This window comes from Protomyctophum parallelum (genome assembly GCF_964188405.1).
Source record: "Protomyctophum parallelum genome assembly, chromosome: 11".
NCBI lineage: Eukaryota > Metazoa > Chordata > Actinopteri > Myctophiformes > Myctophidae > Protomyctophum > Protomyctophum parallelum.
Window position 1 is genome coordinate 46,794,076 of NC_139707.1, and position 26,184 is coordinate 46,820,259.

Genomic DNA, 26,184 nt, shown 5'->3' on the forward strand with positions numbered 1-26,184 from the left:
CTATTTCTGTGTAGCCAAGTATAGTCGCTTCTTTTGGGCATGTTTTTCATAGACCTGGTTGCTTGTTTTTCTTGCAAAAAAACTGGCAACACTGACCACACCTGGAAGGAGAGAGATACTTCTTTGGGAGTGCGCATTAAAGTGAGCAGCCAAGTTCCATTGAAATGAGTGGGTGGGGATTTTCTGCCTCTTTTCAATCCTTATATACACTCTAGCTCTATGCCCATAACCCGTTCTGAGCTCAGTGGTCCAGGCGGGTCCGCCCCTTGAGTCGAAAAACCACCTCCTGTATAAGAACCTCATTCAGAACGCAACCGGTCAGAAGGCAAGTAGGGACTGCACTAACCAAGGGACAACAACATATCTTCTGCACAGCACTATCGACTCAGTTCACCTTCTAAGCTTACAAATAGCCAAGCAAGGAATCTCTAACTATTAGCTGATTTAGAGCGTCCGAAAACACTGTGAAGAGAACATTTTGACAAGCAAGGAAGGCGCGATCTCCTTCATTCACTTCTATAAAGGATCCTGTTTCTGCGTGAAGGAGCCAGCAGCCCGTTGTCACCACCACCACCACCAACACGCCCTCGTGATGATGATGCAAATGGCAGAAAGCCGCATCCAGAAGAACAACCTCTCCAGCGCCATGGAGCGCTTCATGGGCGCCGTCAACGACATGGACCAGACGGTCATGCTGCCCAGCATGCTGCGGGACCTCCTGCCCATGGACGAGGACTGCAGTGACGCGTCGGACGCCACGGGACACCATGCTCCCAAACCCAACGTGGACGTCGTGGACGGCAACGGCGGCGACGGCGACATGTACAGCTCCTACCAGCTGCTGAAGTCCATGCGGCGGGACATGGAATGGGGTGTCGGTGGCGGGTGGCGCACCACCACCACCACCACCGCCACCGCCCCGGGGGGGACACCCGCCACGTCGTGCGAGCGTCGCCGTGTGAGGGGCAGGCTCACTCGTAAGGATTCGTCGGCGTCCTTGTCGTCCTTGTCGTCGGCGTCGTCGCTGGCGTCCGAGGAGTCGGACGAGGAGGACGAGGAGGACGAGGACCTGGAGAAGCGGTTCCAGTACCACCTGACGGGCCTCCAGGGGGTCCTCTCCAAGCTGACCCGACAGGCCGTGGTTCTGACCGACCGCTACAAGCAGGAGCTCGGTATCGGAGAGTGGGGCAGGACGCCCTCGTCCAGCTGTTTGTGGTGATGATTTTTAGTTTGGTTCCATTTTCTTTTTGCAATGTTTTTGTACTCTTAATGTATTTTATATACGCGACCCTGTCAAACGCTATGCTTTAACCCATTCTGAACGGGCACCCATTTTGGTGTCAGCATCATGTTATGCTTCAGCTATTTAAAAATAGCAGATCTACAAGCTCATATCGCGCCACTGAGTGGCGCGATACGAGCTTGGTCTGATACGAGCTAGGTCTGCTATTTTTGAAAAATCGAAGAGCGACTGACATTTTTTTAATCTGATCTCAGGTCAGAATGGGTTAATCAGACCAGTGTGTGTCCAGTGGAAACCTTGTATGAATCTGATCTCAGGTCAGAATGGGTGAATCCATTCAGACCCGTACGTGTATACCTTTGAATCCGTGAGCTATATCTCCAGGATTATAGCTACCTTCCTATACACGTATCAACTAATTCATTATTATTTATTTATTTATTTTAATACCAATTTGAAGGTTTTCAGAAACCATAGGTTGGCTTTTAGAAGGCGTTGTTTTTTATCGGTCAGACCCTAAATGGGTTAAGCTTGTGTGATACACATATAAAACCTATTTATTTCAAGCATAACTTATTTATACATTTATGTAAAGATGCATAACTTATTTATACATTTATTTAAAGATGCATAACTTATTCTTACCTCACAAAATGTGTTTTATTTTATTTTAAAGTAGTTTTCATGAACCTGACAAGACATTTCGAACGCCGCAGTAGGGGCATATTGACACACCTGCAGGACAGGTGATGCTAATGATGTCAATGTTCTTCTAACATGACATGTTTTAGTCACAGTCTCTTGACTAGTTTTCATTTAGTTTTAGTCACATTTTAGTCACGGGGAATGTTTTAGTGTTAGTCTAGTTTCAGTCGACTAAATATCATACTATTTTAGTCGACTAAATCTACAGTTGATTTAGTCGACTAAAATGTATTTTGTGGGGGCCTTGATGCCGTCGTAATGACTGTTTTTACACTTGCTGTAAATAGCCGATCTACAAGCTCACAACGCGTCGCAGCGCGATGCGCTGTGAGCTTGTAGATCGGCTATTTTCAGCATGCAACCAAGTGCTAAGACTGCTAACTGACTTATACATGGATCTCTTGTCCACTGGTCCCTTCCTAACATTTTACTCTAGTTTTTATTTGTTGACGAAATTGACAATATATTTAGTCTTAGTTTTAGTCATCATAGCTTAGTTTTTATTACGTTTCTATTTAGTTTTCCTCAGTGGAAAAAGGTAGTCGACGAACGTTTTTCGTCTTAGTTTTAGTAGACGAAAACAACACTGGCTGGAGGGAGACAGATGATTCCTCAAAGCTTATTAGCTTCATATCCTTTATGTCGAATGAACTGTTATCAACTCATATTTCATATCCTTTATGTCGAATGAACTGTTATCAACTGATATTTCATATCCTTTATGTCGAATGAACTGTTATCAACTCATATTTCATATCCTTTATGTCGAATGAACTGTTATCAACTCATATTTCATATCCTTTATGTCGAATGAACTGTTATCAACTCATATTTCATATCCTTTATGTCGAATGAACTGTTATCAACTCATATTTCATATCCTTTATGTCGAATGAACTGTTATCAACTGATATTTCATATCCTTTATGTCGAATTAACTGTTATCAACTGATATTTCATCAAGGAGAATGATTCTTTTTGTACGAGATGCATGTTTTCTTTTTTTTAATGTATTTTTATTGAGGCTCTGAACTTTTCATCAACTGTTCAATCGCAATTCAATGTATATAGAACCACACATTTCTCTTTTTCCAACACAACATAGGAAAATAACTAGTACCACAATACGGACATTACAATTCACAGACAAAAAAGACAAAACGAGTACACCACAGTCTTGACATGATTGTACATTACAGTACATTACCAGAGTCTTTGTTATTCACTACCGTTCAATAATGTACATTGAAGCGCAGTCTAGAGATGCATGTTTCTATGGTGTTTTGTTTTCAAGATATTATATTGTGATGTCCTCCAAATTCAATTATTAATATGAGCAAAAGCAATTTTATACTGTATATGTGTGGTTTGTGATTTTGTACTGAAACGTTGTAAATATATTCAAATAATTTTTTTTATACAAACTTCATCTTTGTTCTATGCATTTCTTATTGTTTCATACCACAAATGGTTTAAATGTGTATGTCCGTTTTATATTTTCCTCTGATAACTCACTGTTTTCAGGCAGTTATTTTTTCAAATAGTCATGCCTTGAATGAAAAACTAAAAACAGTGTGCATGCACAGATGCACACGCACGCACGCACGCACACACGCACGCACGCACGCATGCAGCATAGCAATATTGACGAATTTCTCTGAAGCAACCCTGAAAACCATATATATTAGCCAGGTGTTAAGTCGAAGACACTAATTGGCCCTGTGCATGAATGTCCCGGGATTCCAGAAGGTTTCTGTTTCTCCAGAGCTTTGTTTTGATCGGCTCGGAGAGCTGCAACGATGCTATCTACAGTATCCATTCATATAATACAGTGTGTTGGTGTTTCAACCACATTGTTTCACTACTTGTTCTGTAAATGTCTGCATATATATACAGTAGCCCACTCTGAGGTATCAAAGGCTAAAGGCTAATTCATACTTCAGCGACTGTGCTGTACATGAAAGATAATCTTTCAACTGAACTTAACCCATTTAGACCTGAGATCAGATTCTAAAAATGTCTTCTACGTCCTGACGGTTTTCTGAAAAAGCTATGTTTCTATGTCAGTCGTTCTTCGATTTTTCAAAAATAGCAGATCTACAAGCTCATGAGCTTGTAGATCTGCTATTTTTCAATAGCTAAAGCATAACATAATGCTAACATCAAAAGGGGTTCCCGCGGCCCGCCCAAAGGTTTTTCAGATAAATTGGTGTCATTTTTTGTTATACCACACACAGTAGTTCCACAAAATATACATCAGTTTTTAAACAAGGTAAAAGGTAAAATCAATTAATTAGTGTTACTACTACTAAGTGTACAAAAGGAACTTCTTAACTGGCCCTTATGACCTGTAAGGCTATAAGTCAGTAAAGTGTCCGGCCCACCCCAGTGCTTTCAGTGACCCCAAACTGCAGCCTCTAAAACATTTGACCTACAAATCATATCTCCTGCCTGCCTCAGAACCCCCCCCCCCCACAGACCCCCCCCCCCACCCCCCAGTGAGGCTACGTCACACGTGCTCAACTGACCACATGGGGGTTGGCTAAAAATGACACCGGGGGGCGGGAGCGTTGTCGGGGATGACTGGGCTGATGGATCAACATGCAGCTGTCATTCTAACCGGGTGGCTTGCTGGGCTCTGTGTCGGTCATTTCCCCCTCAGGGTCTTCTCTGGAAAGGTACGAGGGGACGGACGGACGGGAAGGGGGAGATCAGATCATGACGGGGAAGGCTTAAGCTCAGCTCTCAGGGCCAGCGGAGGAGGAGGAGGAGGAGGGCTACCGTGTGTGTGACCTGATGCACTCGTTCAACCAGAAAACCCAGTATTAAGGAGACTTTTCCAGGATCAACTGGGAGTTAAACTCGGGCCTTCTTCGGCCGCTGGAACCCTGGGAAGCGTTTAAAGAGGAGGCCACCGTCAGGAGAGAGAGAGAGAGAGAGAGGTTTGGGGAGCCGTGGCGTGAACGCAACATGATCCTGCAGGTCTTGGCCTAAAAATACCCCCCCTGAGCAGGAGACGGGAACGCCATCTCTATCTCCTTAATTACTATAGCTAATAGACTGTTTATTCCCCCTATTACCACAGGGAGGTCGATGCCAGAAAACAGCAGTTTGATTTGAATGTGGGCCTAGTGAAAAAAAGTATTGTTTAATTTAAAAAGAAAAACTGCTGCTTGTAAAAAAAATACATTTCTGGAATAATTCCTGGCAAAGATGTTACATTGAAAAAATAAATAAATTAAACAACAATTCTAATCATGTTAACTATAATAGTCATGTCTAGATGGGATACTTTTGTACGCTTTACGAATAGAACGGTCCAGAGCCTTGTTGCATGCTGTTGAACACCTGCTCGGAACGCAGAGCGCTGACCCGGTCCAGTCACTGTCCCTCGGGTACCGTACTGACCCGCTCCACAGTCACTGTTCCCTCGGGTACCGGTCCGTAAGCCAGAAGAACTCGAACCCGCTGCGACCATGAGGAAGGCCGAGGTGCAAATGACCCTCAAGAAAGGCGCCGACGAGGGCGGGGCCGCTCCGCCGAGTCCCATCATCCCGCCGAAGCGGTCCAAGGCCAGCGGTCCCGACCAGGTGGTCCCGGCGGCGGCGGCGCCCGGCGCCCAGGCCACCGCCCCGCCCGTGTTCGCGCGCAAGATGAGGAACGCGGCCGTGGGGACGGGCTGCGACATCCGCCTGAAGGTGAGCGTGACGGGGGAGCCCCAGCCCTCGCTGTACTGGTACCACAACGAGGACCTCCTCAACATGGACAACCAGGAGTACGGCGGCCTGTGGATTAGGGACTGTAAGCCCAGCGACGCCGGACTCTACACCTGCATCGCCAACAACCACCAGGGGGACGCGCGGAGCAGCGCCGTGCTGGCCGTCCTGGACCTCGGGGAAGGTAAGGTTTTTTTTTTCTAATTTAACTTGGGAGAGTTGCAGCAAATTAAATCTAATGGACCCCCCACTATGGCTTCATTTAGTTTAGTTTGGTTCCACTTGACCCCTGAGGACATCCTGGGGACCCCCTGGAGGATCCATGTGGTTTAATTTGTGCTGCACAATCTCAAGAGTTAAATGAATGCTAATGAGTTTACCGCAGTGGCGTTTCCAGGAATTACAAGAGATATACCTGCCAGACAGTAGGATACAGAGATATACCTGCCAGACAGTAGGATACAAAGAGATATACCTGCCAGACAGTAGGATACAAAGAGATATACCTGCCAGACAGTAGGATACAAAGAGATATACCTGCCAGACAGTAGGATACACAGAGATATACCTGCCAGACAGTAGGATACAAAGAGATATACCTGCCAGACAGTAGGATACAAAGAGATATACCTGCCAGACAGTAGGATACAAAGAGATATACCTGCCAGACAGTAGGATACACAGAGATATACCTGCCAGACAGTAGGATACAAAGAGATATACCTGCCAGACAGTAGGATACAAAGAGATATACCTGCCAGACAGTAGGATACAAAGATATATACCTGCCAGACAGTAGGATATAAAGAGATATACCCGATAGTATTACCCGTATTGCTTCCAAGATTATCGGACTTCCCACACCAACACTTTCTGATATGAACAATAATGCCATCACATGGCTAGCACTCTCAATATCATGTGACACCTGTATCGCTTCTTCAACCTCATGCCATCTGGACAAAGATACAGAACCTTACCCTGGAAAAAGGTTCGTTTCAGTAGGAGTTTTGTCCCCTCAGCCATCGCGGCATTAAACAAACTGCCCCGCCGATGGGAGGGTTTCTGTACACAGTGCAGGGGAACTCATGTTTTTTTTGTATTGTCTTGGTGTTATGTTGTTTCTGTACTATGTGCTGCTTTTGTTGTTGGTGTTGAACAGACCTGTGAAGATGAATATCCTTCGGGACAATAAAGATTATTATTATTACCTGCCAGAAAGTAGGATATAAAGAGATATACCTGCCAAACGAGCAGGATGCAATTCAAAGGCTGAAAGGCTGCATTTCCATTCGAATGGGTGATTGAGGGTCGCTCTATACGTGCAACGGCCACTCTGCTGCTGTGCACTAATAGTTCTCAGGTCTTGTTTTTGTCCTCAGTGTAATGTATGGGTTTTGGCCAACAGGCAGAAATGGATCTGGACACGCAGACGCCTGTCCTCGCCTTATTGTAGATACGCCTCTGGTATCTACAGTCTTGAAATAAGAAAAAGGAATAGCTCTACCATTTCCTGCTGACAATGACAGTATATCTGAACTGGAAGTACTACATGTTTTCATTCATGCTGGTTTAGAGACGGAGGCTTTTGGTTGCAACAACATGTTATTGATGGTGAAGGATGATGGGTTTATTGGTTTCAATAATGGATTGCTTTGTGTTGCTTTTGAAGGCCCATATGCAGAAAGAGGGTACAAAGTGATATCAACGTCTTTAAGTTGTAACGGGGGGGCCTAGACTTGGGTGGCTTAAAGCACTGGTTGTCAAAGGGTTTGATTGATTGATTTAAATATGTATTAACAGTTTGCAGAATTACAGTACATTTCAAGCACAAACTCAATACAAACACTGTTAACTGTGAGTGGACGACCCAATTAAGCATTACACTTGTTTACAACAGGGTCCACCATGTTCAATTCATCAAAACATTTAGAGACGTACAAATAGACACTTCTATATAGTTACAGAACAGGAATTCATCATAAAGGAAGCAAAGAGGGAAAAGATTCATATACAGTGAGGGGAAAAGGGGGGGGGGGGGGCGGTGGGGGGGGATTCAGATTTTATGGGGGCCAGTTTCGAATTGCAGCCGTCCGTAGGTGCCCTTTGAGAGCGGTTTTGAAGGAGTCAAGGGATTCACATGTCTTAATGACTGGTAGGGCGTTCCACATTTTGGTGGCATAGGAGCGAAAAGAATTGAGTCCCTTGTTTGTGCCGAATCTGGGTTGTACATGGTTCGTTGCACTCCCTCTGGTGTTGTGGGCGTGGACTTCGTTTACTTTAAGGAAGTATACGAAGGGGGGTCCGAGGGGTCCCGCAGCAAAATGAGGAACAGTGTCAACACTTTGAAAGTTGATTTTTCAGCTATTCAAAAATAGCAGCCCTTCAAGCTCACAATGTGTCGCGACGCAACGCACTTGTAGAGCTGCTATTTTTCCGAATAATATTGTAGACGAATCTTGGACAACTCTTCTGTCATGTACTGTAGGTCCCCCTGGCACAACATCTGTGACAGAGGGACCCCCCCTGGCACAACATCTGTGACAGAGGGACCCCCCCCTGGCACAACATCTGTGACAGAGGGACCCCCCCTGGCACAACATCTGTGACAGAGGGACCCCCCCCTGGCACAACATCTGTGACAGATGGACCCCCCCAAACTAATCTGTGACAGAGGGACCCCCCCAAACTAATCTGTGACAGAGGGACCCCCCCAAACTAATCTGTGACAGAGGGACCCCCCCAAACTAATCTGTGACAGAGGGACCCCCCCAAACTAATCTGTGACAGAGGGACCCCCCCCAAACTAATCTGTGACAGAGGGACCCCCCCAAACTAATCTGTGACAGAGGGACCCCCCCAAACTAATCTGTGACAGAGGGACCCCCCCCAAACTAATCTGTGACAGAGGGACCCCCCCAAACTAATCTGTGACAGAGGGACCCCCCCAAACTAATCTGTGACAGAGGGACCCCCCCAAACTAATCTGTGACAGAGGGACCCCCCCAAACTAATCTGTGACAGAGGGACCCCCCCAAACTAATCTGTGACAGAGGGACCCCCCCAAACTAATCTGTGACAGAGGGACCCCCCCAAACTAATCTGTGACAGAGGGACCCCCCCAAACTAATCTGTGACAGAGGGACCCCCCCCAAACTAATTTGGTGGCCCCCTGGTTGAGGACCCCAGGTTTAGAGGACCCTGCATGTTTACCAGAACATGTTTGTTTTACTTTTACATTTACATTACTTTTGTTAAAACAAATCCATAAACTATACTTCATTGATGCATTTTTGTCTCCATTTCAGTTTTTTATGGAACCATATCATTCAGGTTATTTGGCGTATAGTTTAGAATAGATTAATGATTAATATGAACTATATTGCTTATTGTCTGCATTATATAAGCTCTCCCTTCCTCCCTTCCTCAGTGTTTAAGTAGCACATCACCTGTTTTAAACCTTAATGTCATACGATTTGTTGCTCACTATAATGCTCATTATAATGAATACATAATTTAGTTTGAATTGACCAAACTTGCCTACCTACAGTATGTTGTCACTGTTGGGCTTCCAGAACTGTCCACAGCCCTATAACCTATTTTGGGCGGGAACCCCTGTTGGTGTTTTAAGCATTATGTTATACTTTAGCTATTGAAAAATAGCAGATCTACAAGCTCATAGTGCTTGAAAGTAGGTTGAAAAATCGTTGAAATGTGGCGCAAATCTTTGAATATATATTTCAGAGCTAACATTTTGAGATGGGGGTCCGTGGCCCAATAGAGATAAATCTTGGGGTCCTTGACATGAAAAAGGTTGAGCACCACTGACATAGAAACATGGGTTTTTCAGAAAACTCGTTCCAAAATGGGATAAACAGATAGAATGGATCGAAATGTTAACATGATAACGTCTTTAAAAGAAAACATCCTTGTTTAAGTGAATGTTTTTGTTTAGTTTTTCTTCTCATTGATGAGTTAGACTAGAGGCTAGAGCAGCTACATACTGTGGTACTAAATGAATCAATAATCGATGACCATACAGGCCAAAATACTGAATTAGACTGAAGTGATCTTTGGAGCTCCATTTGAGAACCGGTCAGGCAGGTTGACCAGCAGGACCGGTTAGCTCTATGGTAGCATTAGCATGTATTCCCTCTGATAACCATAGACATTACTATGGCGAGGCTTTCTTTTTCCATATAAAGAGAACTGTTTGCTTTTATCACTTAATTACATTCAAGCTGTAAAGCCTACATGTGCATGGGGATGAACAACAATTTGGCCTGACGTCGAAATTTAAAAAATGTCTTCTAAATTCTGACAGTTTTCTGAAATATCTCGTGTTTCTGTATCAGTGGTGCTCCATATTTTATGTCAAGGACCCCAAATATGATATGTAATTGCTAATTGGCCGTCGACCCCCATCTGAAAATGTTATTCCAGGAACCCCTCAGAAGCAAAGATTTTAGTTAAAAACGTTCACTTGGAAAGAATATATATTCAAAGATTTGTGCCACATTTTCACGATTTCTCAAAAATTGCAGACCTACATGCTCGTAGCACGCCCCACGCGGTGGCGCGATATGAGCTTGTAGATCTGCTATATTTCAACAGCTAAAGTATAACATAATGCTTAAAACACCAAAAGGGGTTTCCGCCCAGAATGGATTTAACTTCCACTATCCATTTTTCCATGATACACTGACTGACCACAATGTGGGGTGGATGCATGCAGAGTTCAATTATTAGGTCACCGATGCTAAGTTCCATTTATTTTGTGGTGTTGTTAGATAGTAGATACACAAAGCAATAGTATACTGTTTTTGTTACTCAGACCTGTTTTTCTTGACAACACATGGCTATTTATTTAGACAGCTGTTATGTAGATTATGTAGTTGTTTAGAGTAGACAGATGCCAGTCGATCTGTTCATTGTTTATCCTGGTCCCTTACAGTTTCTTTGAGCCAGCTACAGTAGTAGCCTACTGTACATTGTTATTTATACTGTACGTGACTGTTTCTTGACAACGTGAGCTCATGCTTGTGATCTTTTGTGATCTTGTGATCTTATATTATAAGATTATCTGATAAATGAATGCCTAAATGGTAGGCTTAAATGGTAGAGCTCTCCTGTGGTTTATGTAAAATAATTGCCAACCATGTGGGAAACCGGTGACAACGTCCACGTCAGTCACACTAGACGTGTCACGTTCAAAGCCGCGGTGACGACGTGTTGGATTGGATTATAAAGAGATCATTTCTCGTCCATTTTCACCTCCGGTTTCGTTCAGTTAGCTTCTGTTTGCCATTGCAGTTCCTGCAGACTCACAACAGACTAACAGCTGTCCGATTCACTCAATGCAGCCAAGAGCTCTCTCTCTCTCCCTCTATCACCCCCCCCCCCCCTCCTCTTTCTGTCTGTTTCACTCCTCTCCAGACCCCCCTCATCCCCTCCAGACCCCCCTCCAGACCCCCCCTCATCCCAGTTATTTATAAAGTGGAATGTGCAGGGCCTTAGATTTTTGTGATGTTTTAATAGACCACAAGTTTCTCCTGTTACATAGGAAGACATCACCGTCTAATTTTAGACTGAACCTATGAGTTTGTGTGTGGTAGAAGCTATGTTATCAGGAGGACTCAACATATGGGTAGAGAGAGACAGATTTTAGACTGAACCTATGAGTTTATTCTGTGTGTGGTAGAAGCTATGTTATCAGGAGGAGTCAAAAGTCAGGGTAAAAAGAGACAGATTTATTTTACAGTTCTTCATCGACTGTATAGTGTGGGCTGTGTTGTTTCCGTCGACGAAAACGACATGGAAACTAGATAAGCTATGGTGACAAAAATTATGACTAAAAATGTCGATTTTGTCAACAAATAAAAACTAGACTAAAATGCTAGGAAGGGACTAGTGGACAAGAGATCCAGTATAAGTCATTTTACACTTGGTTGCATGCTGAAAATAGCAGATCTACAAGCTCACAACGTGTCGCGCTGCGACGCGTTTTCAGCTTGTAGATCAGATATTTTAAGCAAGTGTAAAATCAGCCATTACGACGGCATCGAGGCCCGCCAGAATATACATTTTAGTCGACTAAATCAACTGTAGATTTAGTCGACAAAAGTAAAAAACAACACTGGTGGGCATTAAACATTTCTCCCTCTTGAAATATGTGACTAAATTTGACTGAGGGACTGCCATTGCCATGATTTCTTTCATGTCATGTGAAAGCAGGGAATCATAGCTTCAAATTGACATATTGGTTGTTCAGTTTGACCCACCAGTTTTATAGAGTAATGTCTTGCAGTTTGTCTTGCAGAGAAACAGTGAGTTGAGAAAACAGGCTTGAAAGGTTCACTTCTGTGGTCTCTAACATTAGACCTAGCTACATGTTTATGCATTTATTTCATATTTACATGTCTTCTGTGGACTCTAACATTACACCTGGCTACTGTACATGTTTATGCATTTATTTCATATTTACATGTCTTCTGTGGTCTCTAACATTAAACCTATAGCTACATGTTTAAGCATTTATTTCATATCTCTAACATTACACCTAGCTACATGTTTAAGCATTTATTTCATATTTACATGTCTTCTGTGGTCTCTAACATTACACCTAGCTACATGTTTAAGCATTTATTTCATATTTACATGTCTCCTGTGGTCTCTAACATTACACCTAGCTACATGTTTATGCATTTATTTCATATTTACATGTCAATTTCAGCTCTGACACTTATTTCAGACATGCTCTAGTCTGAATAGTCTGCCTGTGCTATATTGACTCATTAAAAAAATAAGTTTTTCTCCTCTGGTGAGCTGGAGTTTGCGCGATGTCAGTCTCTCAGTCAAATCTGGTCACATGTGGTCAGACATCTTCTCTGGCAGCAGTAGAAGCTTGCTACAGTCACCCCCGACTCACCCAGACGATTATTCATCCTCGTTTAGGCCTAGAAGGTTTCTAAGCTCAGGCATTTGGGCAAAAGGTTTCTAATTGGGGTTAATTTCTTTCTTACGTGAATGTACTTTCCTGCTATTTAAATGCATTGTCAGTAACAGCGTTTAGAATGCTGACAGTTTATAATAGCACAGCTAGCTCGCTATAGCTATAGCTTATTCTACACTAGTGGGCTTTATATGTCAAGTCAAGTCACCTTTATTTATATAGCACATTTAAAAACAACAGAAGTTGACCCAAAGTGCTTTCCATAATTATAAAGATTACATCATAAAATACAAAATTAAAATAAACGTTTAGCAATACTTCATATAAGAAAAATGCAATATAACAACATGAAACATTACAAAATAGCCTACTAATTACAAAAAAGGTTTAAAACATTCACAGGACTATAGGAGCTGAAGGCAATGGAGAAAAGGTGAGTTTTTAGGGAGGATTTAAAACTGTCGATGGTTGGGCTGGATTTGAACTGTAGTGTGAGACTATAGTCCAGGGTTTGGGGGCAATTACTGAGAAGGCCCCTTAGGTCGCCTTTGGTTTTTTGGCTCGTTGAGCAAGGGGCTGTATAATGTATACCCTGAAACACTAAAGCAATTTCTACTTTCACTTGAATCCACATTCTGTGTGTCCTATTAAAACGGTGGCCCCCTAGCAGTCAACATGCAGTGAAACATAATACCTTTTCCACTTAACGATCCAGCATTACCAATTCTTGTGCAAATTGTGCAAATCTACAAGCTATATGAGCTTGTAGATCTGCTATTTAAAAGAAGAAAAGTTTTGAAATGTTTTCAAATTCTTAAAAATTACAATAAACTAAAATTATATACAGTGCATGTACATGTATGTGGAGCAGCTAGTGGCAGTGTTGCCAGATGTTGCGAGAGAAGTAACTTAAATAAGCAACTAGGTCTATGAAAACAAGCCCAAAAGAAGCGACTACATTGGCTATTGTGGCTATACTGTGAGCGTGTAGATCTGTTCATTTCAAAACAAATCTTGATACATTCTTTATTTATTTTTTGACAAAATGGCATGGCAACACACTGAGCAGTGGTCATCTCAGCCTTTCTGAAGCCCAAAATGACAAAAGCATTTGCAGCCCACCCATCTGACCACTTGGCATGTTTATTTTGATGAACAATCAATCGATTGTGTTCTGGTTTATAAATAATAATAACATCAGTTCAATATTATTGACTGAAGGGAGGTGTATACTAGGCAAGCTAGGGTGTTGTGTGTTGGTAGCATCAAGCTGGGAGGCGTACTATAATCCGACGGAGCATTAGTTCGACATGGGGCGCATGTCGGACTAGCGCCTGCTCCCGTGCTTGCGTTTATGGTTAGGTTAGGGTTTGAGGTGGGTTGGTTATGGTTAGGTTAGGGTTTGAGGTGGGTTGGTTATGGTTAGGTTAGGGTTTGAGGTGGGTTGGTTATGGTTAGGTTAGGGTTTGAGGTGGGTTGTCGTTTTTCGGACCAATGACTAGTCTAACTAAAGTACTGCACCCCATCAAGCTAGGTTCAGTCAGACAACTCAAGAAGGATGTAATATGCATATTTATTGAATATACTGTATAGAGCAACGCAGTATATTTATTATGGTTTGGCGATTTGAATCTGGTATTGAATCTGCTTTTTAGGTACTCAGATCAAGTGCATCAGTCCCGGCCATAGGGACTCCGAATCCCCCCGTACCTAAACAGTAGATCCAAAACGACAGGTGGTAGCTGGGGTGGAGGAGGGTGAGCAGCAGGTTTGTATACAGTGGCGTGCTGATACAGCAGCAGCGAGCAAGGAAGCAGGAGGAGAAATGAAAACCTCCGGTTAAAGTAGCCGGTATGAAGATGGAGTGAGTGTGTGATTGGCTGAGTGAATCATGTGACTGAGAGCGTGATGCTGAGGCGGCCCAATTAACGGCCGGCAGCGACTGCACTGAGGTGTCCTGACTGAACTTGCTCTGCGCATGTCTACTACAGGCACAAATGCTCATGTGTTGTGTGTTGGTAGCATCATTGGAAACACAGTTTTCTTCCAGTATGATTATGGTATCATAATCATCATTATGCAGAGCTCCGCCAGGCTGGGTTGGCTGCATGCCCACAATGTTTGGGAATCAATCATAGGCAATCGAAATGGATGATGGAATATGACATGATGGCTCCAGAGATAATGTGTACTGAATGATTTGTGTGATCTTTTTTGGACAAGTATAGTATAGCAAAAAGTGTTTTTTGAAGAAAATGCTGAATGGCGGAAAATGTCGTCAGGTGCAAAAGAGTGCGGGCATGATCCAAGACTTGATCCCATGAGTCATGACTACAGAGATGAGGTGTACTGTATGTGTGAATTTATTGACACAATATGTAGGAGTAGTAACAAATACTGTGTTTTGGAGAAAACACAAATTGACTGAAAATCTTGTCAGGTGGAAATGGGCAGGGCCTACTGTATATTGGGAGTTATTGCGGCAGCTAGGAGCCAAGAAATCAAGGGAGAAATATATTTTGACAGTATATGACCTACAGTTCAGTTATATGCCACCATGAGGCCGGGTAACATTTCGGTAGAGGGTCGAGTTTCTTCCTTGGCCTGCTGGAAGTGTGCAAAGTTTCACACTGATCGGCCATGTGGTGCCAGAGCTGTTCACACACAAACAAACAGACACGCACACACGCACCCACACACGCACGCGCACGCGCATGCACATGCACACACATGCACACACACAGGGTCGATAAGATAATTTCCGGCCCTGGCAGAGATACTGAAAAGTCACTAGAAGTTGGTTTGAGTTGCAGTCATTCGGGAGTAGAATGCTTGTAATCTGACAACTTGAACACTAAGCAACAACAGTAGTCTAAAAGCCTCGTCAGCAGGTATAGTAGTGATTCATAGCTATTTAGTGTGCAAAGTTGACGTGTTGACATAAGATGGATGGATGGATATCTCGGTTGCTTGCAGTAGAACATGATGACCTGAAGGTCATGACATGAAAGGAAAGGCCTAGGGATCACTAAATCAATATATTTCTAGTATAGTTCTAGCTTGGGACTACATGACTACTGACTAACCAACCAACATAGTCATCCTTAGAGCTTCACCACTATAGCACGGCTAAAGATATAGCAATCTTTCTGGGACGATGAACTAGAATCTCCTCTCTCACATCTAGAGGCCACAGAATCAGTCTGTTCCTTCGCGTGGTTTTATAATGAATCATTTCTCTGTCTGTTCAGCATATTGAAACAGTTCAGACTGCAGCGCGGATTGAAGAAAGGTTGGATGGAGCGTTATTATCATCATATGCAACAAGAGACAGATCATTATCACTACAAGGCCTATAGGCCAGGAGTATTCAACTGGCGGAGCGCCCCCTAGTGGCCCTCTCTTTTTAAGAGAGTTTATGAAAGTTACAGGTATATTATGTGTGCGATATAAAGTGCTAGATTATCATAATGACAGTAATCCTAAATTATATTCTATCATATTCAAGGGCTTTTGGAGAGAAATTAGACAGACTTCCTGCAGTGTGTGTGTGTGTGTGTGTGTGTGTGTGTGACTGTGTGTGTGTGTGTTTTCAGCTATAGTGCTCGTTAACGCTCATTCTGTCAAATAGGTCTATTCTAAGGTATAGCGTATACTTGTATAGACATATATCACCCTGTGCTCATACTGTGCACAAATGTATTATAGCCTACATAAACCTTTGTGTTTGAACACAAAATGCATTTTGTAGAACCCGAAAATGTCACGCTTCGCACGCACGCTTATGTGCGGCCCTCCACACACACAATCATTCTACAGTCGTGGCCCCCCGACCTAATCTAGTTGAATACCCCTGGCCTAGGCCCTATTGGTTAAAAATAAGCACCAACCAGCCAGTGTTGTTTTCGTCGACTAAAACTAAGACGAAAAATGTTCGTCGACTACCTTTTTCCACTGAGGAAAACTAAATGGAAACTAAATTAAAACTATGCTATGGTGACTAAAACTAAGACTAAATATACTGACAATTTTGTCAACAAATAAAAAATAGACTAAAATGTTAGGAAGGGACTAGTGGACAACAGATCCAGTATAAGTCATTTTACACTTGGTTGCATGCTGAAAATATCAGATCTACAAGCTCACAACGCGTCGCGCTGCGACACGTTGTGAGCTTGTAGATCGGCTATTTTCAGCAAGTGTAAAAAAAAGTCATTATGACGGCAACAAGGCCCGCAAAAATACATTTTAGTCGACTAAATCACCTGTAGATTTAGTCGACTAAAATCTTATAACATTTAGTCGACTAAAACTAGACTAACACTAATACATTCCAGGTGACTAAAATGTGACTAAGACTAAGTGAAAACTATTCCGGAGACTATGACTAAAACTAAAATAGAAAATTGCTGCCAAAAACAACACTGCAACCAGCACACACACTACATGGACGGTGCCCAAACAGTAGGTTCCACTGTACTAATACTCCTAATACAATGAGACATTACAGTGAGATCACCAAACGAACTGTGTGGAACCACCGCATCTCGTCATCATAGTCACCGACGGGTGGAAACCTTGTATGTCCAAAACCATTGAAATGGATTCAGTGTATAGTTAATCAGTGTTGGGGAGTATAAAGCTACATGTAGCTGAGCTACGTAGCTGAGCTACATTTTGCTGTAGCTTGTGGTATTTTAGCTACATTCATATTTGTGTACCTCGTCAAGTAGCTCAGCTACTTTTTGGGTCATTTTGTGTAGCTTAGCTACTCAAGTTACAAGCTACAATTTTGGGCAATAACATGAAATAAATATATTAATTTTGACCATTGGTTGCTGTGTTAATTATTGTACTAGAACCCCCTTTGAAAAATCAAGGACTGTTCCTTTTTCTGATTGCTTTGAGGGCTGCATGTCACTGCAGCACTTGACAAGCCAACAGCTGCCTCTAATAATTGGCCTCTGATTGGCCCTGGTATCACATGATTCACTCCAATGCTGCAGTGCACAGAAAGCAGTGTGACACACAACACACTATAAGTAAAGAACTAGTAACATCATGGATGATCCTGCCAGTGCCACCCCGGAAGAACCAGCCCAACCATGGCCACACATGAGTAAATTCATGAAGTTGGACGTGGGTGCCTCCACAGAAAAAACTTTAGTTTTTACATGTGAGCTCTGCAAGGTTACTTGTGTTAAGTTAAGATTTATCATTTATGTATAGGTGTGGGCGTGTGGCTATCAAGAGACCATTATTATTTTTACAGTTAAGATGTGTTAACATTGACGATCAAATGCCATGTATAACAAACAGCTCCTCTTTTATTTGTATAAGCCTAAAAAATATAGGCCCAACTTTCTTTTACAGTTAAGTTACAGTTTAGGTAACTTGTGTTAAGTTAAGATTTATCATTTATGTATAGGTGTGGGCGTGTGGCTATCAAGAGACTATTATTATTTTTACAGTTAAGATGTGTTAACATTGACGATCAAATGCCATGTATAACAAACAGCTCCTCTTTTATTTGTGTAAGTCTCTGTAAGTCTTTTTTTTTTTTTTTTTTTAATAAAACTCAGTTGAGAGGCATATTTCAGCTGGCATCGTGGCATGTGACTTTTTTGTAGGATATTATATTTTGTTTCATATACACGCATGTACATTCTCAATTTAACGCTGAAAAATAAAAAGTAGCTGAGCTACTTTGAGCTACTTTTTCCATGTAACTGTAGCTTTACAAGCTACATCTCTCCAGGGGTAGCTATGTAGCTTGATCAAGCTACTGCCATGCCGAGCTACTTGTAGCTTTACAAGCTACGCTTTCAAAGTAACTTGCCCAACACTGTAGTTAATTATTAGTCAGAGGCTCTTGTCAATACTTTTCATTGATTCAATCCATCTATCTATAAATGCACCAAGTCGCTGTCTGTCTGTGTGTAATCCACGTAACTCGACGTCTGCATACAGTAGACTCCATATTTGGGCATGCCTGACAAAGACCTCCATATATGGGCATAAAAAGGACAGAGACATAATACCTGGGTGGGGGGGGCATTAATTTTCAACTTGCATCGTTCCAAGTAGGCCAGTGCCCCACGGGCACCGATGTAGAGGCTCCAACGCATAATATCTGGGTGGGGGCATGCATTTACAACTTGCATCGTTCCACGGGCAGCGCTGTAGTATTTATAAATCACACGAGACAGACTGACCACTTTCAACCTATAGCGTCCTTATTTTGTCAGAAGCAATTCATGAAAAATAGCCAAAATAAATAAATTATGCGAAAGCCTGCGTAGCTAGTTCAGGCAGACGACTTGTGAATGCGCCTACCTGGTCAGGTGACTAGTCTCGTGCACTCTCTTACCTGGTCAGGTGACTAGTCTCGTGCACTCTCTTACCTGGTCAGGTGACTAGTCTCGTGCACTCTCTTACCTGGTCAGGTGACTAGTCTCGTGCACTCTATCTGGTCAGGTGACCGCCTCCCCAGCATCCACCTGTAGGCTCTGTTTCTATAGGTCCCCCTGCATGGGGGGGGGGGCTCTTAACCCATTCAGACCTGAGATCAGATTCATACGAGGTTTCCACTGGACACACACTGGTCTGATTAACCCATTCTGACCTGAGATCAGATTCTGAAAATGTCAGTCGTTCTTCGATTTTTCTAAAAATAGCAGACCTACAAGCTCATAGCGCGCCACTCGGTGGCGCGCTATGAGCTTGTAGATCTGCTATTTTTCAATAGCTAAAGCATAACATGATGCTAACACCAAAATGGGTTCCCGTTCAGAATGGGTTAATTCGTTCCCTGTAGCGTAATTCTATTTGTCTTAATATCTCATCAAAATGTATATTCATATTCAGGGAATGAATGATGGGGACAGAGCCTGAGGATGCCAATCTATGCTTCATATATCCATGCTCAACTTTGCTCAATAAATATATGCTAAATTCATTCTAAGAGTCGTCTGACTGAACCGATAAATACACGCTCACAATTTGTCAATTTTGTGGCGACACGTTGTGACCTTATAGATTGGCTACTTTGCTACGCCGTTGTACGACAAAATGACCAATGAAAAGAAAAAAAGAAAAAAGATTTTTTTCACTTTTGGGTCTCTCCATCCACGAGCTGGGAACTGTGCTCTTGTTTTGAAATGCTGTCAACTAAGCCACATCACCCATTTAAATGGTAGCACGGAGTATCTGTGCTCCTCAGAGGCATCTAACACTCGGAGTGTTGGATGTTAGATGTTTGCCGCTGAACGACACTTCATACCAACAAGACGGCTCAGATATTTTCCCAAGCGAGCGCCATGTTGTCCTCCTCTGTGACCCACGGGGTCCATGTTGTCCTCCTCTGTGACCCACGGGGTCCATGTTGTCCTCCTCTGTGACCCACGGGGTCCATGTTGTCCTCCTCTGTGACCCACGGGGTCCATGTTGTCCTCCTCTGTGACCCACGGGGTCCATGTTGTCCTCCTCTGTGACTCACGGGGTCCATGTTGTCCTCCTCTGTGACCCACGGGGTCCATGTTGTCCTCCTCTGTGACTCACGGGGTCCATGTTGTCCTCCTCTGTGACCCACGGGGTCCATGTTGTCCTCCTCTGTGACCCACGGGGTCCATGTTGTCCTCCTCTGTGACTCACGGGGTCCATGTTGTCCTCCTCTGTGACCCACGGGGTCCATGTTGTCCTCCTCTGTGACTCACGGGGTCCATGTTGTCCTCCTCTGTGACCCACGGGGTCCATGTTGTCCTCCTCTGTGACCCACGGGGTCCATGTTGTCCTCCTCTGTGACCACGGGGTCCATGTTGTCCTCCTCTGTGACCACGGGGTCTCAGGGAACGTGTCGAACCAAAATAACTCTGTGGAAACCCCCCCCGTGTGTCGCCATGTTCATTTCATCACATGATGATATGCATTCAGTGGGTTGACGAAATCTATTTATCTTATCTTGTCTTATTTTGGAAAGGTTACACCTAGTACATTTATTTTCACTAAGCCCAACATGTTCTTTCACATGCAACCAATAAGTGCTACCGTACAAATGTTTGAGAGCGTGATTTGTTATTAGCACGTGATCCTTTTGATGCAATCCCTTACTACGGATGTTTGTGGATGGTTGTCTTGTCACATATTTGAGAATTTGTGAACTGGTCTTTGTCAGTATTATTGGTAGTTTGTGCCTGGTTTCTTATTGTTGATGTTGATGAACAGTTCTCTATCTTCTACTCAGTATTTCCTGAATAAGTACAAAATGCTGTTCGATTAATACACTTGTTCAATAGTCACAGTCGCAGCTTATCTGTGAAAATTGTAAGAACAACATATAATTTTGTCCAATCTGTATGGTGAAGTACGTTAATACAATATTGGTTTAGTTGTATTTTGTCTCCCTGCTCTTCTATGGTGACATTTAGATGATGCCTAAGGTCCCGTCTCACCCGTAGACACAGGATATAACACACATTTTGACCTGAAGCAAACAGGCAGCGGCTCTATTACCTCAGTGGTAAAAAAAAAAGACAGCACTTCTGGCTGAATGAGCTTTCATCATACTGTACCCCTGAAAAGATACTGTACAATGTAAGGAGAGAGCCTGCTACTTTTGAAAAGATATGGGGTATATAGGTTCTTTGAGGTTCTACCTTCAATATCTCCTCTGGGTTGATTTAGCTTTAGTTTTATTTATATTGTTATTTGTATTTATTTATCCGAGTTGACGTGTGTCAAGTGGTGTTGTGTACAATACTTGTCTTGTTTAAAAAAAAAAGAAAACCATGAAAAAAATAAACCGGGTTCAAATTCAGGGTAAGCAGATGAGAGTTACACAGCTTTAAATCTCCTAACCTCAATATGTCAGAGATATAAATCTGTCGATGAAGCCAACTTGCTTCAGGCATTTTAATGCCTCTACAAAGATTGTGGAAGCCGAGCAAGGCTTGTCGTTCAGAAGAGCTGCGGCCACACGCATTACGCCATCATATCACTGTTAAATAAAGCTCACGCGTCAGGGGGTCCATCGCTGTTTTGCACGTGGCGCCTTAATGCATGCTTACCGAGTCTTATCAAAGTGAGTGCAGGGTTTGTATAGAAGGGCCTCTCTCTCTTCTGAGAAAGGTATAAGAACTATTTATTTCCCCTGGCACTCAAAAACATGTTCACGGTACACATGGCGTATTGAATGCCAGGGAAATAAATGATGACGTAGCGACATTATGTGGCCGATATAAATACAGTGGGCGCCCCTCACTTCACACGAGTGTGATATATATATATATATATATATATTTTTTTAGGGGGCGCTAGCCTCTCCTATGTCCAGCTTTGAAGGTTTGTGTAAACCCAAACATTGTCCTAACACAAACATTAAATGCCATTGACAATGAATGGCCAGTTTTGAGTGTTTGTCCTAATACAAACATTAAATGCCATTTATGGCCAGTTTTGAGTGTTTGTCCTAATACAAACATTAAATGCCATTAATGGCCAGTTTTTTGAGTGTTTGTCCTAATACAAACATTGAATGCCATTGACAACGAATGGCCAGTTTTGAGTGTTTGTGCAAACACGAACATTGCGTAATCTTCCGTTGAAACATCAGTGTGTTGTAATAAACAACATGATGCTTTAATAAAACCATTGCCTCTGTGCCACACACATAGTGGCTCCATTCCAGCAGCTAGTGGCAGGCAGTGCAGTGGGTACATGGAGGGGATTTCCAGCCCACTGCTAACAGCGCTTTGAACATAATATGAGATGAGGAACAATTCATGAGGAGGAGGACCGGTGGTGGTGCTGCCAGGAAAGAGGCTGGTGGGATTGTCCTGTTTAGAGTCACTGCACTGCATTAGCCTGGCATTAACCTATTTTGGGCGCGAACCCCTTTTGGTGTTTTAAACATTATGTTATAATTTAGCTATTGAAAAATAGCAGATCTACAAGCTCAGATCTACAAGCTCACTTGTAGGTCTGCTATTTTTGAAAAATCGTGAAAATGTGGCGCAAATCTTTGAATATATATTCTTTCACAGCGAACGTTTTAACTCAAACGTTTGCTTCTGCTGGTCCCATGGAACAACATATATATTTTTTTCGTTGACTACCTGGCAGGTTAAAACAAAAGCACTCGTCCTTTTTTCCAAACTTGACTACAGGAGTGGTGGTCTCAAAAACATAGAGGAAAACTTGACAGAAAAATACATAAATATAGCACTGACGAAGGTCTTTGGAGCGAAATGTTTTCTTTTTTATTGCACTTTGAGGACAGAGCACTTTATGAGTCTCGGTCTGAGGGAGTTTTCCTTCATTCTTTATACAGTGAGTGAGTCTTTTTCTGTCAAGTTTTCCTCCTAGGTTAAAACATTTTGACCTGACGTCGATTCTACAGTTTTCTGAAAAACCCATGTTTCTATATCGGTGGTTCTCAAACATTGTCATGTCAAGGACCCCCAAAAATGTATTTTAATTGGCCGCCGACCCCCCATCTGGAAATATGTTGTTCCAGGGGGATCCCCCCCCCCCCGCCCCCCCCCCCCAGAAGTAAAGATTTGAGTTAAAAACGTTTGCTGTAAAAAAAAAAATTAGCAGACCTACAAGCTCGTATAGGTCTTGTAGATGAGCTTGTAGATCTGCTATTTTTCAATAGCTAAAGTTTAACATAATGCTCTAAAACACCAAAAGGGGTTCCCGACCAGAATGGTTTCAAACAAATGCCACCATATTAGCATTTGAATGTCCCCGTGAAGGTGTGACTGCGTTTACCAAACGACATGTCATGGGGGAGGGAAAGAGACACCTCCACCCATTCTGACCTGAGATCAGATTCTAAAAATGTCTTCTACATCCTGACAGTTTTCATTCTGACCTGAGATCGGATTCTAAAAATGTCTTCTATGCCAGTCGCTCTTCGATTAAAAAATAAATAAATAGCAGACCTAGAACCTTAGAACTTATGCTAACAATCTCACGTTAATGTTTAATAATGATAATAATAATAATCTTATGATAACTTAGTGTGAGGTGATGCGCACGTCGCTCCTGTTGCATATAAAAATAAACTAAACTAAACTAAAACTGTGGGCGTTCCTAATATGAAAGTGAAAACCCTGAAATTGCAGCTGTAACCAGTGGTGGACAGCACAGTATAACTACTAGGTACATTTACTTGTGTGTAATGTAGTCCTATTTAAGTTTTGAGTTGTTGCAAGATCATGACTCTCACTCCGTAACATTTCAGATTGTAATTTGACACCACTACTGTATGTCCACCGTGATGCAAATAGCCCTGCACCTCCTCCCTGCTTCTCACTAAATTGAGAAAGGACCCTAATCGTGTCACCCTCCCTCCGGAGGTCCTGGGATGCAATACTGTACTCGGTAATACTGTACTCTATAAACGTCATTGAAGTAGGACTCAGTCATAAAATGTCCCTGCATTGGACCCGTCTAAAAGATCACCCCTGGGTCCTCCCGGGACCCATTACATTGAAACCCTATTTCCATCACTGTCTATGTTTATTTATTTGATATGGACATAACCGTTACATTGCTCATTGCACAGTTGTACAGATTGTAGATGCATCGTTTACAGTGTGTTAGCACATGTGCTAGTTTTCACCACTTGGAGACTTTTCTAAAAAATACAGTGACACTATAGTTTAAAAAAACAAAAAAATGATACATTCTAATAATATTTACAGAAAAATTACAATACCTGACCTGTGTCTATAGGAAGGAACTCTTTTGACCCAAACAAACAATATTATGATGAATTAACCGCTGAAGCCCCATTTCAAATATATTGAAAATGGCCCGATCTACAAGCTAGGCTGCTATTTTCTCTATTTTGTAAAGTTTCTGAAAATGTGGGTGCAGTACTTAGTTTAGACAGTTTTTGGTTTAGACTAGTCATTGGGTTAGACCAGTCATTAGTCCTACAACTACAACCTATCTCAAACCCTCACCCTAAACCTAACCTCCCACGGGGCAAAAATGTGCAGTCAAATTCAATCAATATGTCCAGTGTGCCGAAGGCTGTAAATAAGCCTCCTCACATACCTAGCTGTCGTCATCATCGTGTGTGTGAACAGAGCTCTCCATCACCTCTGGAGCACCATGCACTGAGACCTGGGGACACCACACCACTGTCACCATGCACTGAGACCTGGGGACACCACACCACTGTCACCATGCACTGAGACCTGGGGACACCACACCACTGTCACCATGCACTGAGACCTGGGGACACCAAACCACTGTCACCATGCACTGAGACCTGGGGACACCACACCACTGTCGCCATGCACTGAGACCTGGGGACACCACACCACTGTTACCATGCACTGAGACCTGGGGACACCACACCACTGTTTTAATTGACATGTTCTTTGTAAGCTATAGGCGGCTCGATGTATTGATTCACGTGGCCGGCAGAAAGAACAAGCTAGCTTAGAGGTGAAATGAGCAGGCTTTGGCAGCGGTTTTCTATCACCCTGTGGGAAGCAAGTCACTTCATTCGACCTGAATAATTCACATGTAATATACGGTGATGTGAAGGGATTTACATCGCAATGAAATTAACATGTTCGAGCGTTGTTGAATGAGCCACCGGGTAAATGGAAAAATCAAGATCCACAAATGATCATTCTAGATTAGGATAACAACTTCTGTAATTAAAAGCCTACAATAGCCTAGAAATAGGTTGTTTATTGTGTGCGGTGATATAGTGATGAATAGCGATTCCAACCCTTAACGCACCCCTCACCAATGTTAATCTGGTCGTTTTAACGCACCCCTCACCAATGTTAATCTGGTCGTTTTAACGCACCCCTCACCAACCTTAATCCGGTCTTTTAACGCACCCCTCCCAACCTTAATCCGGTCGTTTTAACGCACCCCTCACCAACCTTAATCCGGTCGTTTTAACGCACCCCTCACCAACCTTAATCCGGTCGTTGTAACGCACCCCTCACCAACCTTAATCCGGTCGTTTTAACGCACCCCTCACCAACCTTAATCCGGTCGTCTTAACGCACCCCTCACCAACCTTATGTCTAACCAATGACTAGTCTAAACTAAGTATGCACCCCATGCAAACGTATAACTGTCAACAAAAATAATTCCTATTCTACTGTTTCTGAATTCTACAGAGTAAAATCCTGTGTTCGTTTTACTCTGTACAAAATGGACCCAAATGGACCCTCATCCATGTGTAGTTCTGAGAGTGTACAAAACGGAACCAAATTGACCTTTGTGGGTCCATTTGGTTCCATTGGGTGCACTGCAGAGCAGAGTTAACGCTGAGGTGCACTTGACGCGGTGTGAGTGTTGTTGTGATGTTATGGTGGCCGACTGGCCGTGCAAATCAATGTCACAGTTCCATGTATTCAACAGAGGGAAATTTGTACCGGAGTTGCGGAGGAGAGAGAGAGGAGGTTCCTAGGCCTGACGTCGAAATAAATAAAAAGTCTTCTGAAAAACCGTGAAAATGTGCACATTTTCACGATTTTTCAAAAATAGCAGACCTACAAGCTCGTAGCGCGCCACTCGGTGGTGCGCTA

General features: G+C 42.9%; 2 protein-coding genes across 2 annotated transcripts in view; both read left to right on the forward strand.

Moving 5' to 3' along the window:
* Positions 1-592: 592 nt before the first annotated feature.
* On the forward strand, positions 593-1,219 carry LOC310867046 (mid1-interacting protein 1-B-like; the record flags this gene model as incomplete). Its single annotated transcript, XM_083776839.1, has 1 exon — positions 593-1,219. The coding sequence occupies one exon, from the start codon at positions 593-595 to the stop codon at positions 1,217-1,219; it is 627 nt and encodes a 208-aa protein (XP_083632965.1).
* Positions 1,220-4,584: 3,365 nt separating this feature from the next.
* LOC310867192 (striated muscle preferentially expressed protein kinase-like) overlaps positions 4,585-26,184 on the forward strand; it is a 119,423-nt gene continuing 97,823 nt past the window's right edge. Inside the window, 1 exon segment of the mRNA XM_083777055.1 lies at positions 4,585-5,848. Within this exon segment, the coding sequence (XP_083633181.1) occupies positions 5,425-5,848 (424 nt within the window). The 5' untranslated portion in view covers positions 4,585-5,424.